Raw genomic sequence first — 18,640 nt, 5'->3', positions numbered from 1 at the left:
TGTTTAGGGCGTATAGCAGGATGATGTGATGCATGTTTCAATGCTCTAGACTAGGTCATGCTCCCTCCTGTGAAGCCCATCTTAAAGCAAGCACTTTGAGTGAGTGGGGCTGGAGTTCTTCCTGAGACAGATTGGTTGGCCAGGCTGTAATAGGTGATAAGCATGAGGAAGGAGGATTCAGTTTCTTCATTATAAGATAGCTACCTAGGCTATCAACCATGCATTTTTGTTGAAATCCTTGAATATTTCTTTTATACTAACTTGCCTTTCTCTCATTGCATCAGAATTTTACTATAATTTATGTTAAGATGGGCTATCCTCGGCTACCGGTGGAGAAACAGTGTGAGCTGGCTCCTACGCTTCTTACTGCCATGGAAGGCAAGCCTCAGCCCCAGCAGGACAGGTATGCTGTCCCTGGCTACCTGCTTCCCCACCTCTGAGAGTCAGTGCTGCCGTTCAAAAACAGATCCACACGTCTGGTTTCACCCGGTCAAACGCAAAGGCTTAAGCTCTTTCAGCCGACATTGCTGTGTTACCTCAACGTGGCTGTTTGGTTAATTTTGTAAATTATAAAATATCTTGTGAGCATATGGGAAACTGTGCAGAACCGTTAACATATTTTTCAATCTAAATGCATTTTCAGTTTGGTCAGTTAATTTGAAGCAACTAATTTTCTTGATTGCAAAAATTAGAGCTTGTGATTGCAAAAATTAGAGTTCTAATATGCTTTTCATCAAACCTTTCTGTCTTGGAGGATATAAGGTTTCAGAGCAGTTTTCTTAAGAAACCGATTACTTGTTTGTATTCATGTGGGCATTGAAGAGATGAAGAGGTTTGGACTATCATCCTTAGTTTCTCGGTGTAGCCCCAAAGTCCTGTATCCTAGCCTTGTTGTAGTGAGAAACATGAAGAGAAGCTATGGAGGGAAGAGTTAAGTCATGTTTTCAGTTCGTTTTTTAGAGCATAAACATTTTTAAAACATCTTAATGCTCACATTTACAAGTAAAAAAAAATTTCTTTGGGGAGCGTGTGGTAGGATCCCTTTAATGTCTGTGTGCGTGCGTGTAACAGGATAACAAGGGGCAGAGAGCTGTGTTCTTGTGGTAGCTAGTGCTAAAAGCCTTCCTACAAGTGAAATTAATAGACATTGTAAACATTGTTTGAAATTGTTTTCATAGCAACAGGTATAGTGAAAGAAGGAATTACTGAAGCTGTGTTACTTAAATTCACACAGTGGAAATTTAATATTATATTCCAAATATTGATATGATTCATGTTTAATTTCTTTAGCTTTCGAATGACTTTATTTTTAATTAAACATGAAAAGGGGAAAAAAAAAGATTGACAGGACATGTTGTCAGTTGAACTTTACCTAAGATTTCGTATTAAATCTCTTGTGGTAATAGCTACTAACATTGAGCTCATATTATATACATTTTTCTCAGGTGTTTTTGTGATGACTCAGGTTGGCTAAAATGTCACTTATCACTCAATATACTGAGGTTTCAGTAAGAAAGAAGAATGAAGTCTAGGCCAGTCCCTAGACTTTGTAAATGAGTAATTTTGAAGATGAGTGGTCCTTGCTATTATTGCCATTTTTTGTCATGTGATTTTTTTGTTGTTATTGTTTTATCTGTTATTTGCATGTATAAAAAACCCTTATTTTTAAATAGTTGCAATAAATGTAATTGTTTTTTCAGCTTAATGCATCTTTTAATACCAACCCTTTTTCACATGAAATACCCTGTTGAATCATCAAAATCAGCTTCTCCGTTTAATCTTGCTGAGAAACCAAAGACTGTGCAGCTGCTTTTGGACTTCATGCTGGATGTCCTTTTGATGCCTTATGGGTAAGTAAACCAAAGCAAAACAAAACAAGTGCCCTTGTTCTTGACTGCTTTTACTGTGTGGAGTCCAGTACTCTTCAGTGATTCAACTTTCACGTGAAAATGAGTGTGTCTCAGGTTTGCTTTGGTGCAGCCCTGACCTCTCCTAAACTCCAGCCCCACTGCTTACTGACCTTAACGGCCTGGAGCTGCTTTTGTGCTTTCAGACTTGACCCATCCAAGCTGAAATCAATCTTTCCCAGTAAACGTAGTTTCTCTCCTTTAATTACATCAGTGCTGTGATGATTCTCTTAGCCATGTAGGCGTACAGTTATAAGTTGCTCCAGCTTTCGCTTCCTGGTTGTTTCAATGTCAATTCCATAAAATCCCCTACCACTGCCTCCATGTACCCTGGAGTCATTCCCATTGCTACCTTCCAGTTCTGGCTCCTTTCACCTCTCTTCACGTTTCTCACCAGCTTCTCTTCTTTAGTACTGTCTACACTGCCGCAGAGTTTCCTGATTTTTCAAACGCAGATCTTACCAGGTTACACTTTAAAATCCTTGGGCTGATATTTTCCAGTCGTTACATGCACTTGTGCGTTTCATGCACTCCATGCACTCTGTATCTCCTGGCCTGTCTTTGTTTTAAGAGCATACAGTTCCCTCTGCTTAGAATGCTTCCCCATCACAAAAGAAAGGAAGAAGGAGAGAAAACAGCAAGAAACGACAGCTAAGAAAATCACTTTGAAAAAGCCTTGCAAAGGAGCTTAGACGTCAGCACTGTTGTCTCTGACGCAAACTCCTCGCCCTAGGCAGAGGATGCTCTCCATGTCCGCATAACACCAAGCACTCATCTGTGGGGCCGATTGGTATTTTGGTGCGGTGTTGACATGTCCCTCTCTCCTACTAGGCTGGGAGCTCTTTGAAGTCAGGAGCTGTTTGCTCCGGCTCAGGCTCCTGGTGCCCACATAGTGCTTCCAGCCTGCTCATTGTTTAGGTTATCCTGCTGCCAGAGATATTTTTCTAAAGTACTGCTTCCATTGTGCTTCTTCGGTAATCTACACCACGAGCGTGGCGTGGGGGGCTCCCCATCGTCTGTCCCTCCCTCAGCCACAAGAGAGCTGACGCTGTTCACTTTCTCTCCCCTCCCATTTGTCCTCTTGCTCTTCTGATTTGGCGGCTTTATTTTCTGGACCTTCCACTACCTCTGTGATGTGTGTGCTCAGTTGCGTGTGACTCTTTGTGACCCCATGGACCGTAGCCCGCCAGGCTCTTCAGTCCGTGGAATTTTACAAGCAAGAATACTGGAGCAGGTTGCCATTTCCTCTCCAGGGAATCTTCCTGGCCCAGGGATCAAACCCACATCTCTTGTGTCTCCTGCATTGGCAGGCGTGTTCTGTACCAGCTGAGCCCCCAGGGAAGCTGCCGTGGAACTTGTGTCACATGATTCCTTATTTCTCTGCAGTTTCTTTGTTGTCTGATAACATCCTATGCTGTGGCGCGTGCTGTGTTGTTATTTTCTCACCTTGCTCCAGTCGGCAGACACTCAAGTCTTACACCTCCTGTTGTTCCTCTGTCTGGTGTTTGGGGTGGTAGTCTGTACAATATTAGTTGTTCAATAATTGATCGGTTTACTTCCCGTGTACTGCCAGTCTTGCTGAAACTTAGGAATAAATGAAAATCTCCTTTTATGGTTGTTAAATCAGGAGACAGCCAGAATTGGCAAGTGATGATGGCTTTGGTAATTTAACTTGGAAGTCCAAATTTTAACTTAGGCATACAATGTACCCAAGCCAGTGGTCCCTCACATTTTTCTTCCCAGTGAGAATTTGCATTGTTTATATACAAATATTAAAGTGGTTCTTCAACAAGTTTTAAAAAAATTAGATGAATTTAGGAATGAAATGAATATAATATATAGTAATGTGGAATAGTTTACTGTGCTGTTAGGCTCCTAGTGTTTAATTTTTACTGTAATGGATATTTTATTTTATTTTATTTTATTTTTTGTAATGGATATTTTAATATCAAGCCTGGGAATTTGTCAGCTTAGAATTTTAGATTTCAAATGGACTTGAATCATTTATATCAAAATTTTCATTTTGTAGATGAGAAATGCTTAATTGGTTTAAATGCTTAACCAGTTTAATTGGTTCAAAATGAATTTACCAGAAATCTTATTTTTAATCTATAGAAGCTAAAAATGAAATAGGATGATAAATCAATAAATAAGTATTTGTGAAGCTGTATGCTTTGAACATATAATGGAAAAAGCTGATCCTTATGATTTTTTTTCTTTGGATCCTTTTGAATTTTTTCATTTTGGGGGCGTTATATGCTTGTGTGGTAAGTGGTTTGGAGGTTTTAGTGGGTGTTCTAATGGAGAGATACAAGAAGTTTAAGGAGAATTGAACAGAAATGGGAATGAATATAAAATTATTCTCTGCTTTGGGTATAAAACAATAGCATTTTTTTTTTAACTTCCATTACAGTCAACAAAATGTAGTGGGTTCTTAGTGACTTTTAGAACAATAATTTATGGATTGAGCATGAACAGAATACTTATATTCATTATTGGTAACTGTTATGGTTCACTTGTGGTCAAATTGAGCAGATATACTCTAACGGTTAATTTGCTGAGGATGTGGATACCTTTTAAAGATACCTATTTTTAAAATTCTCCTTTATGATGAAGTTTTAATTTCAAATGTTTATTCTTCAACAAAAATTCTGTGGGAGGAAAATATGTAACTGAATGTATTACATATGCATGTGTTTGCTTGTGTTTTTATAGAGGGGTTAAATTCCCATTTCCTTTCCAGATATGTGTTAAATGAATCCCAGAGTCGCCAAAATTCATCTTCAGCACAGGGTTCTTCTTCAAATAGTGGGGGAGGTTCTGGAATCCCACAGCCTCCCCCAGGAATGAGCTTTTATGCAGCTAAACGAGTTATTGGAGATAACCCATGGACACCTGAACAGTTGGAACAGGTATCACACACTGTGTGTTCATATGGAGCTTAACCCTGCACACTTGCCCCTGTGAAGTCAGTCCGTGGAAGCATGTGTCAGAGAATTCCAGTTATTCAGGCTGTCTAATGAAATACATTTGAGAGAAGCGATTGATGTAATGTGCTCACATCATCATGTCATTTATTGATTAAAGCCCCAGGGAGAGGGAGGAGTGGGAAAAACTCTTCAGGTTTTCAAATGTTGCTTCCATATTTCACGTATAAAATACAGCCCACTTACAGATTGAATGTCTTTAACTTCTTTCATTTTAGTTTTTAATTATAGGTTTAATGTTTAGCTGCTTTGCTGCAGTTAAAATACAATTTATCTTATGTTATTCAGCTTTTTAGGGCTGTACGTTTTGTGTAAAGTGAGGAACAAGTGACCATATGGGGGAAAAAGCATGATGCCCTTTTATATTTCTTCCTGGGAATTGAAAAATTGGCATTAAGAATTTTATTCTGGATTTAAACAGGACACAGATGTTCTCTGAGCAGCTTTTAAAAAAGACTGGTGCTCTACAGAGAAGGTGCCTCACTGTGTCTGTGTCATCAGGCACCTCAGGGAAGAACAGATGAGATCAGTATGTAATTATTTTGGAATTCAAGCAACATGGGTTAGTCTTCCAATCCTTCCTTTATCTCTCCATGGCAGTCTAAATGATTTGGTCCTTTTCTTTCTGGCAATGTAAGTGATCACTGATCAAAACAGTGTTCCCAGGAAAGGGAAGAATTCAAGTGGGCATTCTTGCCACTCATAAATTTATAGAATGATTTGTTCAGCAAGGGTTCTATGTGATTAGATTAAATCTTCATATTTTATAGATCTTTTTTCTTCTTAAACTGTGATGTAAGAAAGAAAGGTAAATACTAGCAGAAGCTACTCTTTTAAGTGTGATCTATGTGACAGGCACTATACTGAATACTTTGAATACATTATCTCATTTAATCCTCACAGCAGAACTGACAAGGCATAGAAATTATTGGTTCCCTTTTGTAAAAAGAACTGAGTTTGGAGATTCACCACAGTCTCACTGCTAGTAGGAGGCTTTGCACCTAGGTCTCTCTGAGCGCTAAAGCTCTCAGTGCTGGAGAATCACTGTTAACATTAAATGGTAATCTTACATTGGTCATGATTTGCTGATTCCTGAGGGCTTCTGTATGCCTTTTGTCCATTTCATGGTCGAGCCTTGAAGAGTTTGGTTTCAAGGATGAAAGCTGTTTTCCTCTAACTTTTAAATATCCCTTTTGTTTTTTACATTTTTTTCTTTCAGATGAAACAGCTTTTCTCTTTTTCAAATGATGGTGTTAGTGATAGTGTAAATATTCAGATAATACAGAACATTATAACAAGAAATTAAAAATCACTCGGAATCCCACCACCCTAGTTTGTCGTTCACCTTTCACCTACGTTATATACGTGTGTGTGCACACAAATGTAATTTCACACATTACACTTTTATATATGTAATATACTATTTGAACTTCATTTTTTTAAACAAAATGTCAGGTTTTAAAATAATGTCTTTTTAAATGTCTGTATTAAATAATGCATAAGTCACACATGTTTTAAACTAGTCTCCTATTCCTGGACATGAGTATTGTTCTCAGTTTCCTTTGAACGCTTTTTCTAGAAACCTTTATGACTCTCATAGCTGCAGTAAATGCTTGCATCTTCTCTGCTTGTTGCAAGTCAGCTGTATTGAACACACAGAGGGAAGGCAGGCATTTTTATGATTGGTTTGTCTGCTTTTTAAAATTGCATCCTTTGTCATTTAGTATTAATAATTGTAAACTTCATCGGTCCTGTTTCATATACCTGAGAACTATTATGTAACTGATTTTAAAGGTAAAATTTCATTTTTCAGGCATATTTATCCTAAATTCAGTTATTTGTGGTGAAATCCATAGCTTCTTCATGTTGCATGAAGTTCTTAGCAGAATCTAAGAATCTCTTCTGCAGTCATTTTAGCCAGTTAGATTGAATGCTGTTTGATTAGAATTTTCCTTACATTTGAAATTCTTGCATATGTTTGAAATCATGTCGTTTCCAGTATGTAAGAATGTAGAGGGCACAGTTAGTATGTTAGCAGTAGAACAGAACTCCGTGGACTGTGAGTCTTATTTCTTTTTGAACTGTGACAAGAATCCATGGAGTACTTCACTGCTCATGTACCACACTGTACCTAGAGGCTCCAGATTTGGACTTCAGTTCAAGGCTTTACCTTTCTAGAGAGGGTTTTCACCCAAATAGGAAGGCTTTGTATCATAGTGGCCTTGGAGTCTGAGAGACTTGGGTTTGGATTGTGCCTTCATCATTTATTAAATGTCTTAATCTCTTCAGCCTTGCCTCAGTTTTCTTATCATAAAAATGGGTATAATGATACTCATTTCGTAGATTGTGAGGGTTAAATGAAATCATGAATAGGTATGGTCTAGTATGGTCCCTGGCACACTGTAAGGCTAAATAGGAGTGGCTACTGTTGTTCTATTAATCTTTGGTTTATGACCATAGTAATATGTTAAACAGATACTTCAGGTTGGTGGTCTTTGTTTCTCTGATCGATGTTTTTCCTTCCCTTCATTTATCTACAGTGCAAATTGAGTATAGTGAAATTCATAGAAGCTGAGCAGGTGCCTGAGCTTGAAGCTGTTCTCCACCTGGTGATTGCTTCTAGTGACACACGCCACAGTGTAGCCACCGCAGCAGACCTAGAGTTGAAAAGCAAGCAAAGGTGAGCTCCTTCCCCCTTTAAACTTTAAAAATTGAAAAGATGCTAGATTTCTAAAAGCTTGCTCAGCACATATTCTTTTCAGCTTTTGCATAATGAGGCATTCAATTTATGAGATTGTGAAATATACCTAATTCGTATGAAAGACAGTGTGCTGAGGAGCAGAATTCTATATAAGGCAAAGAGGAAAAGCTGTTTGGAGAAGCAGTCTAAAATTGGAATGGATAAGGATAATTACCATAAGAACTGAGACCTTTGTTTAGGTAAATGATCTTAAAGAACTAATGTTAAGAAAAATGTCGAAACCCAAAAGTTACTCATTTTTGATTCTTCCTCTAAAATTCTTTGAGATGGCTTTTAATAAAGGATATGTAGGTGTTATGGTTAATATGAAAATCAGGTCCCGTGAAAAGAGATACTGAATAGGTCTTAATATACACAGGAGAAAATACATATAATAAATAGACTCATGGAAAAAATTGTATATAAGAAATCAAATTATGCACAATGAAACAATAGTATGCCAACTGGTAAATAAAATTGTGTAACAGTTGATTACTCCATTTAAGTTTCTGTTGAAACTGCTATGCTTATACCCTGTTGATTGACAGCGTAAGTTGAAATAATTTTTGGAAAGCAGTTTGTAGTAGGTAATGAATCATAAAAATACTTACAGTATTTTTTTTATCTGAATCTTCTGGGGCTTTATCCTAAGAGAATCACTCAGAAGAAGAGAAATATTATATTTAGAAAAATGTTACAGATTCATTAATTGTATTATTTCCTATAATTGTTAAAAAAGGAAAATCAGATTTCTACAGTGGGTAAAGAGTGAAATCAGGTACGTGACCTATATAGAGTATTATATCTATATAGGTATTATTATCTTCCCAAATAATTATAAAAATAATACAGCAACATGTAAATTGCTCCAACATAATGACAAGTGAATAACACATAATACAAAATGATATATGTCCTGATTTTTAATAAATGACGTGCAAAGACTGGAAAATACATGAAAAATTGAAGATACCTTGTTTTAAAAAATCAGACTATGGAATACTTCATTCTTGGATTTATTTTAATTCTTAATGTAATAAAAAGACCGTGGAATGTGGGTAAGATGATAAAACTTTATAAAGGTATATATCACAGTTTTTCCTCTCCAAAGAAATATAAGTAGGTGTCACAGGATAATGAGATTAGCTTCATTGTGTCTTAGTTTGCTTGTTAAAATACAAGTGATCTGTGTCTGTGTGGCCGTGGTTGGGAATGCACATCTGCCATGGAATTAGTTCTGGTCCTGCCTCTTGCTGACTGTCTGAATTTGGAAGACTCACTTAACCTCACTAGACTTTGGACGCTGTAAAATGAGAAATTGGGACCAGATTGTACTTAACATTCCCTACCAAGTCCAAAATTCTTTCATGCTTCTGTGACTGTGTCTTCCTGGTATCTCCTTCAAGAAACTTATTTGGTTTTGAAGTGTTAAAAAACCTTTAAAAAAATTTTTATTCAAGTATAGTTGATATACAGTGTTGTGTTAATTTCTGCTACATAGCAAAGTGATTCAATTATGTGTATATTTTTTATAGTTTTATAAAAATATAAAATATATTATATATATATACTTTTCTATATTCTTTTCCATTATGGTTGACCACAGGATATTTAAGGTAGTTCACTGTACCATACAGTAGGACCTTGTTATTTATCCTTTATATAATAGTTTTATGTATTTATATTTTAAAAATTTAAGTATAGTTGATTATAGCGTTGTGTTTATTTTCTGCTGTACAGCTAAGTGACTCAGTTATACATATATTCTTTGTCATATTCCTTACCATTATGGTTTTTCACAGGATGATGAATATAATTCCCCGTGCTATACAGTAGGACCTCGTTGTTTATCCATCCTGTGTATAATAGTCTGCATCTGCTTATCCCAAACTCCCAGTTCTTCCTCCCTGCTCCCCCTTGGCAACTGCAAGTCTGCTCTCTGTATCCGTGACTGTTTCGTAGATAAGTTCATTTGTGCTGTACTTTAGATTCCACATACACGTGGTAGATCATGTGGCATTTGTCTTTCTCTTTCTGTCTTACTTCCCTCAGTATGATAACCTCTGGGCCCATCCATGTTGCTGCGAATGGCATTTTTCATTCTTGTTTTGTGGCCGAGTTGTATTCCACTGAATTTATGGGCCACATCTTCTTTATCCACTCATCTGTTGATGGGCATTTAGATTGCTTCCACGTCTTCATGTCTTGGCTGTTATGAATAATGCTGCTGTGAACATACGCTTGCGTGTATCTTTTTGTATTATTGTTTCGTCAGGGTGTATACCCAGGAGTGGGATTGCCAGGTCCCACTGGCAAGTCTTTTTTTTTTTGAGGACCCTCCAAACTGTTTTCCAGAAAAACTTCCTTTAAAACTTCGTTTTGTTTGGACTGGCTCCATTCTTTACACCATGCAATAGATTGGATTGTTAGACATATAAGTGTGGTGCTAAAGTATTCTGATTAGTTTTGGTTTTGTTCATTAAAATAAGTGTATTTTCCAAAAAAAAAAAAAAATAGTGTAACATTGTTAAAGTGAGTTGAGAACAATGTGTAGTTAGCCCATTTTGTTAAATAGAAATCCCAAAGTATCTCTTCAAGCGATCCTTGTCTGTATTGATCTATCTACCTGCCATACCCATCTAGCTATTTTATGTGCATAGGAAAGAAGTCTAGAAAAAGATACACCAAAGTTAGTGGTTACTGAAAAGAAATAGAGAGGGTTAGGGTGCAGAGTATAAGGAATTGTATTCTCTATATTAATAATTTTTGAATTTTCATAAGCGTGTAATCAGAAAACTAAAGCTAGAAAGGTGACAAGAGAAAAGTAGAAGAAACAGTGAAAGTTATCCTTATTAGTTAACCACTGTTAGGTTTTTTGTTTGTTTTACTAAAGTGTGTGTGTTTTGTCAAATCTGTAAACTTGAAGTATTTATAGGAGAGAAACAAAGGTGGAACTCAAGGATTAGTTAGTAGAAATCAGCCGAGGAAAGATACAGGTAAATATAAGTAGGATTGTAGACTGTCTTTGAGGATAGTAGGATTGTGGCTATCCAAATGAGGTATTTCGATAAGAGGTGAAAGAAGAGCTGGATTAGGAAAACAGTCTAAGCACCGTGGTAACTTATATTTGCACAGATACCACATGGTTTGAAAGCAGAATCAAGGTCAAAAGAGAGAAGATAGTCTGGTTAAATCTTACTATTGAAGTGAAACACAGAACTGCATTATCACTTGGTTTATAGAATGTCTGGCTGGCAGCTGCTGCAGAGGGTGGGTGAACATCACCAGTCACATTATATTTCTAAGTCAGGGGTCCCCAGCCTCCACACCATGGACCAGTCCTGCTCTCAGATCAGCAATGGCATTAGATTAGAAATAAACTGCACAATAAATGTATTGCACTTGAATCAGTCCCAAACCATCCTTCCCTCCACCAACCCGTGGTCTGTGGAAAAACTGTCTTCCACAAAATCAGTCCCTGGTGCCCAGAATGTTGGGGATGATGTTCTAAGTCACCTTATTGTGGGGCCTAATTAGGAATAAGTCTTAATGACTAAATGGCAGCAAGACTGCTCTGTAGAATTAGGTGTTAAGACTGCAAGTGTGTGCTGGTAGATAAGAGGGGGATGCTGGAGGTCACAGTGACACAGAATTTGAGAAATGCCATGGGCTGCAAAGTTCTAGGGTTGTGGCTTTAATGGGTAAAATGGTTTTTTTGGTCACTTTCCATATCACTTTTGAATTTCCAAGTGGCTAAACAGAAGAACCGTGCCTCGGGGCTCTTTGAACAAGTGTAGTATGGCTCTGCTTTGTTGGACCTGCTCCGTGTCATTGACCCTGAGAATGGAATATAGTCCAGATTTCCTGAGTGGTACCAAATCGGGCCGCTGGCTGCAATGATCTATGTTACATTGAATCATGGTGGGATAAGGGACTTTATTTTTCCTGTTTGAAAACTAACTTTGATAGAAATTAATCCCCTTCCTTCTCTTTTGCAGTCAATTGCCTTCTCTTCATTTGTGTATTTATAACATTTTTCTTTAGTACTGTATTGAGGTTACGATATTTTGAAATTATTGAAGTGGGAGAGAAAAATAATAATTTTAACAAGCTTTGTTGAAACTTTCTGTAGCTTGATTGACTGGAATAATCCTGCCATCATTAATAAGATGTACAAGGTATACCTTGGAGATATACCACTGAAAACAAAAGAGGTAGGTTGTTTTGGTTTATTCTTACATCGTCATAAAAGCATTTTATTGACATGGTGATACTTGAACATTTTCTCCAGGTTATTTTGATTTAGGCTGAACATACGCTATAGAAAGTACTAGTTTGAGACCATACTAGTGTCGGTAGAGTAAAATCTCCTGAAGTAGCTTAGTTTACCTGATGTGGTGTTTTTTATTCAGCTGACTAGACTAGGCCTCAGTAAACATTTTCTGTAGATATTTTCAACTTTAATGGCTTTATAGTTCTGAGGCTGCAGCTCCTCAATTCAGCCATAACATGGCAGCAGCCAGAGAACATAGCTGAAGGAGCATGGCCGTGTTCCAGTAAGGCTTTATCAGTAGTGAAATTTGAATTTCTTATTATTTTGTGAAATACAATTTTACAGAATATCGCTTTGATTTTTAAAAAGTTGTTTGAAAATGTAAAAACTTCTTTTAACTCACAGACCTTACCAAGACATAGTAGGCTGGATTTGGCTCATGGGCTGTAGTTTGTTGACTCCTGGTCTAGAATCTAGGACAGTAGGTGGGTTCTTCTGAATTTTCAAAGTAAGGTGTTGCTTAATTCTTTTTAGTTCACTGTGTTTAGAAGTATTCCAAGTCTAAACCTAGACATACAAAATTATTTGTTTGCTTTATAAACCATAAATAGTTGTTTTAAAAATTGTATTAACTCCTGTTAGATTAAATTGAGTGTAATAGAGACTTCCCTGGCTGCCCAGTGGTTAAGGCTTCCTGCTTCCACTGCCAGGGGCAGGGGTGTGATCCCTGATTAGTGAACTGAGATCCCTCATGCTGTGACACAGGCCTCCCCCCACCTCCCTGAAGAAGAAAAAGTTGTGTGCGATGTAGCAGAAAGAACAGTGAGTTGGGAATTCTCACCCCGCCCTGATTCTCCTGAATGGATGTGTATAAATGTCTTGCAGAGGAGAGATCTGGCTTATTGCACAACTTTTCTGGGCATCCTGTTCTTCATGTAGAAGAACCACTAGGTCAGTGGTTCTCAGAGTCTGGTCCATAGGTCACACAGGGTCAGAGGTTCACAAAGCCAAGACAGTTTTTGCCTTTTTTTTTTCCTGTGTTGAATTTTGCACTGATGGTGCAAAAGCAGTGATGTGTGTCACTACTGGGACCTTAGCATGAATCAGAGCTGTGTCATTAAATAATTATTAGGAATCATTCTGTTCCTCACTGTCAGCACTCTTGGTTAAAAAGGAGAGAGGAAATAAAACTCAGCTTACGAATATCCTTGATGAATTCATGCAGGAAAAATTATTTTATATTAAGAGTAGAGAGACAAACTCTGGTTATTAAGATGGGTATTTGGCATGAATTTTCTCTTTTAAAATGAAAAAAATAAGGTTTCAAGAAAAACAGTTAACATGCTCTGTTGGCAGTGGTGAAAGTTGAGCTTTTTAAGCAAAAATTAGAATTTTGGGAAATTTGTATTCATTGTGATGAGCATGACAGCTTGTCAGTATTTACAGAGTTTTCTGATAAGATTGGTCATGATATTAACGTGTGATTTGTGTGTGTGTAGATGTTTTATAATGAAATATTTGCGTAACTCAGTGAGCCAATATTTTCCAAATGACTTTTCCAAATGCTTGTTACAGAAGCATACAAGGGTAAGGGAGCCATTTAATATAATTTAATAGAGTGGTGGAATTTAGTATACTGTAACAGAGTATGCAGAGGTTCCATTGATAAATTTTCAAATCCACATGACAACCTTTAAGAAACTATTGTATATCAAGTTTGTGGAAGTTTGTGGGTGGTATCCGTATTTAGAATATCTGTAATTAAGAATATCTGTAATGACCTGAAAAACCTAGTAAAATCATCACCAGTTTGCCACTCACATATCTGTGTGAAGCTAGCTTTATTTTTTTTTAATATACTTAAACCAAAATAACATATCACAACAGATTAAATGCTGAAAAAGATACGGGAATCCAGCTTTCTTCTATGAAAATGGATAGTGAAGAGATTTATAGAAAAAACAATACAACTCTCTCAGTGCAGTTTTTTGTTTTGAAAAATGTAGTTTTTAATTTGTCTAAAAATATGTATTTATGAAAATATATCATGGCTTTAATACTATTTTTAAGTGAATAAGTACTTAAATTTTTTTCAGTTTTAATTTCTAATATAGTAAGTATTCATAGATTTTCCAGTATAAAAGAAATATCTTTGGAAGCTTCAGTAGTTTTTAAGAGTATAAAGGAATCTTGAAACAGAAGTTTTAGAGACCATTGATTTAGATGATCTCTCATGATTTCTTTCAATTGATAATAATTTTGAAGTGCTGAATTATAATGTTTTCAACAGGGAGCAGTTCTGAAGCCAGAGCTGAAAAGGGACCCAGTCAGCACAAGGGTCAAGTTAAAGATTGTCCCCCACCTTCTTCGTTCTAGACAAGCTGCCGAAACGTTCCCAGCTAACATTCAGGTAACTGATTTTTTTTTTCAAAAGAAATACAACCTGTTTACAACTTTTATGTCTATGTAACTAGAGAAAGAACTGCATTAATGAATATTCAGGAGGTAGGTTGATATGTATAACAAGATTAATGAGATTCTTTTTTCTCTCTCAAGTTTAGCTGTAGAAAATACTTAAAATTTTTTATTGTTGAAACTTCCCTGGTGGTCCAGTGGTTAAGACTTTGTTTTCCAGTACAGGGGGTGCAGCTTCCATCCCTGGTTGGGGAGCTGAGATCCCACATGTCTTGGAGCCAAAAGACCAAAACATAAAACAGAAACACTGTTGTAACAAAATCTGTAAACATTTTAAAAAAATGGTCCACATGAAATATTAAAATTTTTTGATTATAGAATATATACTCTATATGGTTACCATTCCCTCTAAATGTATCGTGATAATCCCTTTCAAACTAGTGCTTTTCTGAGTGGTGTTTTTCCAAAAATGGTAGTAGCAGAAACTTGTAGAATAAGTGGAATAGTGAGTGGAAATAACGAGTCATCCTTGCTTGGAGCCCCACATGCAGGCAGCGGCCACAGCCTCTGAGCTCTGCCGCCTCAGTATCTTCGTCTCCCTAGGGCGGGTGCTGACATCAATGGAGCTCGTCACTTCTTGTTTTGCTTGTCTTCCTTCCAGTTCTCTTCCTTGTTGCCCCATCTTGCCCACAGTCAGTCTGTTTTCTGTGTTGCCACCAGAGTTATTTTTGCACTTGGAAATCTTTGTACTCCTTTGGTATGGGATATGAGCCCCTCCGCAAAAGCCCTTGCCTTTCATCCGAGTGATGACCAGTCCAGCTCTAGAGACAATTTATTTGAGCATGGTTTTGTCATTAGTTACTTGCTTTTGATCTTAAATAGGGCTTCCCTGGTGGCTCAGCGGTAAAGAACCCACTTACCAGTTGTAGGAGAGGCAGGTTTGATGCCTGGGTTGGGAAGATCCCTTGGAGAAGGAAACAGCAACCCACTCCAGTGTTCTTGCCTGGGAAATCCCATGGACAGAGGAGCCTGGCTGGCTACAGTCCATGGGGTTGCAAAGGGTCAGACATGACTTAGTGACTATAAGCAACAACAAGTACAACTTTTCGTCTTAAATAAACCTTAAGGTTTTTTCCCTGTTTTTCTTATAAACATTTTTTAAAAATCTATAGAATGGGTGTAATGATAGTAGATAGCTCATAGAAGTGTTGTGAAGACTTGAGTGGGATAGCCGATAGAAGATTTAGAGCATGCTGCTGGTACTCATTCAGTGAGAAAGTTCTCAGTAAATGGTGGAAAGGCAGCGGTTATTTCCCATCTGGTCCCGTATCTCAGCACCCTCGCCCTATAGCTTACGCACCAGCAAAGGTTGTTGCTCTTAAGTGTGCCGTTTCCATGGCTCTGTTTCATGCCTCCTGGTGTAGGGCCCCTCCCCCTGTAGCCTGGTAAACATCTCCTCCGGTTTCAGGATCTTCTCTAGTGTGGCCCCTCCTCTCTAGAATGTCCTTATTTCCTGCCTCTCCTCCCTTTCAGTCCCAAAGTAAGAACACGCTCGTCTTGCTCACTGTATGTGTATGGTGGCCATTGACTTCTGTCTTCACGTCTCTCTCCCTTAAGACTTATTTAAGTGGCTGCTTCCTCTTCCTACCTTCTGTCTTCATCTCTCTCCTTCTTCAGGCTTATTTGTTCTACTTCCTCCTCCCAGGTGATACAGCTTTTATTCCCAATATCTGCTCTCCAATATTTAGTAGTAGTAGTAGTGTTAGTCACTCAGTTGTGTCTGACTCTTTGCAACCCCATGAACTGGAGCTCACCAGGCTCCTCTGTTCATGGGATTCTGCAGGCAGGAATATGGAGTGGGTTGCCGTTTCCTTCTCCAGGGGATCTTCCTGACCTAGGGATTGAACCTGGGTCTCCTGCATTGCAGGCAGATTCTTTGCCATCTGAGTTACAGGGAAGTCCTTGACTGATTTCAAATACTGTGTTCTGTATTTCCATAAACATAAAATAATCACAGAGCTTCTTCCATTTTGCATACTAGACACTGTTCTCCCTCGTAGTGCCTTAATAATTTTGGTTCAGAAATGGTGGTGGTAGTAATGCTACATTATATAATAAGCAGCTAGAATTATGTGGCAGAATACTCATAGACCTCTTGTAGGTCTACACTTTGTCAGTCAGTTCAGTTCAGTTGCTCAGTTGTGTCTGACTCTTTGTGAGCCCATGGACTGCAGCACACCAGGCTTCCCTGTTCATCACCAGCTCCCGGGGCTTGCTCAAACTCGAGTCGGTGATGCCATCCAACCATCTCATCCTCTGGTGTCCCCTTCTCCTCCCACCTTCAATCTTTCCCAGCATCAGGGTCTCTTTAAGAGTCAGTTCTTCCCATCAGGTGGCCAAAGGATTAGAGTTTCAGCTTCAGCATCAGTTCTTCCAATGAATGTTCAGGACTGATTTCCTTTAGAATGGACTGGTTGGATCTCCTTGCGGTCCAAGGGACTCTCAGGAGTCTTCTCCAACATCACAGTTCAAAAGCATCAGTTCTTTGGTGCTCAGCCTTCTTTCTAGTCCAACTCTCACATCCATACATGACTACTGGAAAAATTGTAGCTTTGACTAGATGGACCTTTGTTGGCAAAGTAATGTTGCTGCTTTTTAATATGCTGTCTAGGTTCGTCATAACTTTTCTTCCAAGGAGCAAGTGTCCTTTAATTTCATGGCTGCAGTCACCATCTGCAGTGATTTTGGAGCCCAAGAAAATAAAAGCCTATCACTGTTTCCACTGTTTCCCCATCTATTTGCCATGAAGTGATGGGACCGGATGCCATAATTTTAGTTTTCTGAATATTGAGTTTTAAGCCAAAATTTTCACTCTCCTCTTTCACTTTCATTAAGAGGCTCTTTAGTTCTTTGCTTTCTACTGTAAGGGTGGTGTCCTCTACATATCTGAGGTTATTGATATTTCTTCCAAAAACCTTGAACCATCTTGTGCTTCATCCAGCCCAGCATTTTGCATGATGTACTATGCATAGAAGGTAAATAAGCAGGGTGAGAATATACAGCCTTGACGTACTCCTTTCCCAATTTGGAACCAGCCTATTCTTCCATGTCCATTCTAACTGTTCCTTCTTGACCTGCATACAGATTTCTCAGGAGGCAGGTCTGGTGTTCTGGTATTCCCATCTCTTGAAGAATTTTCCAGTTTGTTGTGATCTACACAGTCAAAGGCTATAGTGTAGTCAATAAAGCAGAAGTAGATGTTTTTCTGGAACTCTCTTGCTTTTTTGATGATCCAGCGGATGTTAGCAGTTGGATCTCTGGTTCCTCTGCCTTTTCTAAGTCCAGCTTGAACATCTGGAAGTTCACAGTTCATTTACTGTTGGAAGCCTGGCTTGGAAAATTTTGAGCATTACTTTGCTAGCATGTGAAATGAGTACAATTGTGCGGTAGTTTGAACATTCTTTGGCATTTCCTTTCTTTGAGATTGGAATGAAAACTGACCTTTTCCAGTCCTGTGGCCACTGCTGAGTTTTCCAAATTTGCTAGAATTTTGAGTGCAGCACTTTCACAGCATCTTTTAGGATTTGAAATCGCTCAAGTGGAATTCCATCACCTCCACTAGCTTTGTTCATAGTGATGCTTCCTAAGGCCCACTTGACTTTGGATTCCAGGATGTCTGGCTCTAGGTGAGTGATCACACCATCGTGATTATCTGGGTCATTATCTGGGTCATGAAGATCTTTTTTGTATAGTTCTTCTGTGTATTCTTGCCACCTCTTCTTAAAATCTTCTGTTTCTGTTAGGTCCATACCACTTCTGTCCTTTATTGTGCCTATCTTTGCATGGAATATTCCCTTGGTGTCTTTAATTTTCTTGAAGAGATCTCTAGTGTTTCCCATTCTATTGTTTTCCTGTTTCTTTGCATTGATCGCTGAGGTAGGCGTTCTTATCTCTCCTTGCTGTTCTTTGGATCTCTGCATTCAAATGGGTATATCTTTCTTTTTCTCCTTTGCCTTTTGTGTCTTTTCTTTTCTCAGCTATTTGTAAGGCCTCCTCAGACAGCCATTTAGCCTTTTTGCATTTCTTTCTTGGGGGTGGTCTTGATCCCTGCATCCTGTACAGTGTCACAAGCCTCCATCCATAGTTCTTTAGGCATTCTGTCTATCAGATCTAATCCCTTGAATCTGTTTCTCACTTCCACTGTATAATCATAAGGGATTTGATTTAGGTCATACCTGAATGGTCTACTGGTTTTCCCTACTCTTCAATTTAAGTCTGAATTTGGCCTTAAGGAGTTTATGATCTGAGTCACAGTCAG

The 18,640-nt window shown here is 38.1% G+C and overlaps 1 protein-coding gene across 5 annotated transcripts in view; it reads left to right on the top strand.

Annotated features, from left to right (window-relative positions):
- KIAA0368 (KIAA0368 ortholog) overlaps positions 1–18,640 on the top strand; it is a 111,811-nt gene that overhangs the window by 35,735 nt on the left and 57,436 nt on the right. For 4 of the 5 annotated variants that reach the window (XM_018052589.1, XM_018052590.1, XM_018052592.1 and 1 more), the window contains 6 exons: positions 285–403; positions 1,701–1,850; positions 4,651–4,819; positions 7,435–7,574; positions 11,767–11,848; positions 14,198–14,317. In XM_018052589.1, coding sequence (XP_017908078.1) covers positions 285–403; positions 1,701–1,850; positions 4,651–4,819; positions 7,435–7,574; positions 11,767–11,848; positions 14,198–14,317 — 780 coding nt within the window. The remainder of the gene's footprint in view (positions 1–284; positions 404–1,700; positions 1,851–4,650; positions 4,820–7,434; positions 7,575–11,766; positions 11,849–14,197; positions 14,318–18,640) is intronic. The other variant, XM_018052593.1, reaches the window with a different exon arrangement.

Source organism: Capra hircus, chromosome 8 (genome assembly GCF_001704415.2).
Source record: "Capra hircus breed San Clemente chromosome 8, ASM170441v1, whole genome shotgun sequence".
NCBI lineage: Eukaryota > Metazoa > Chordata > Mammalia > Artiodactyla > Bovidae > Capra > Capra hircus.
This window is presented reverse-complemented; position numbering and strand designations above follow the sequence as displayed.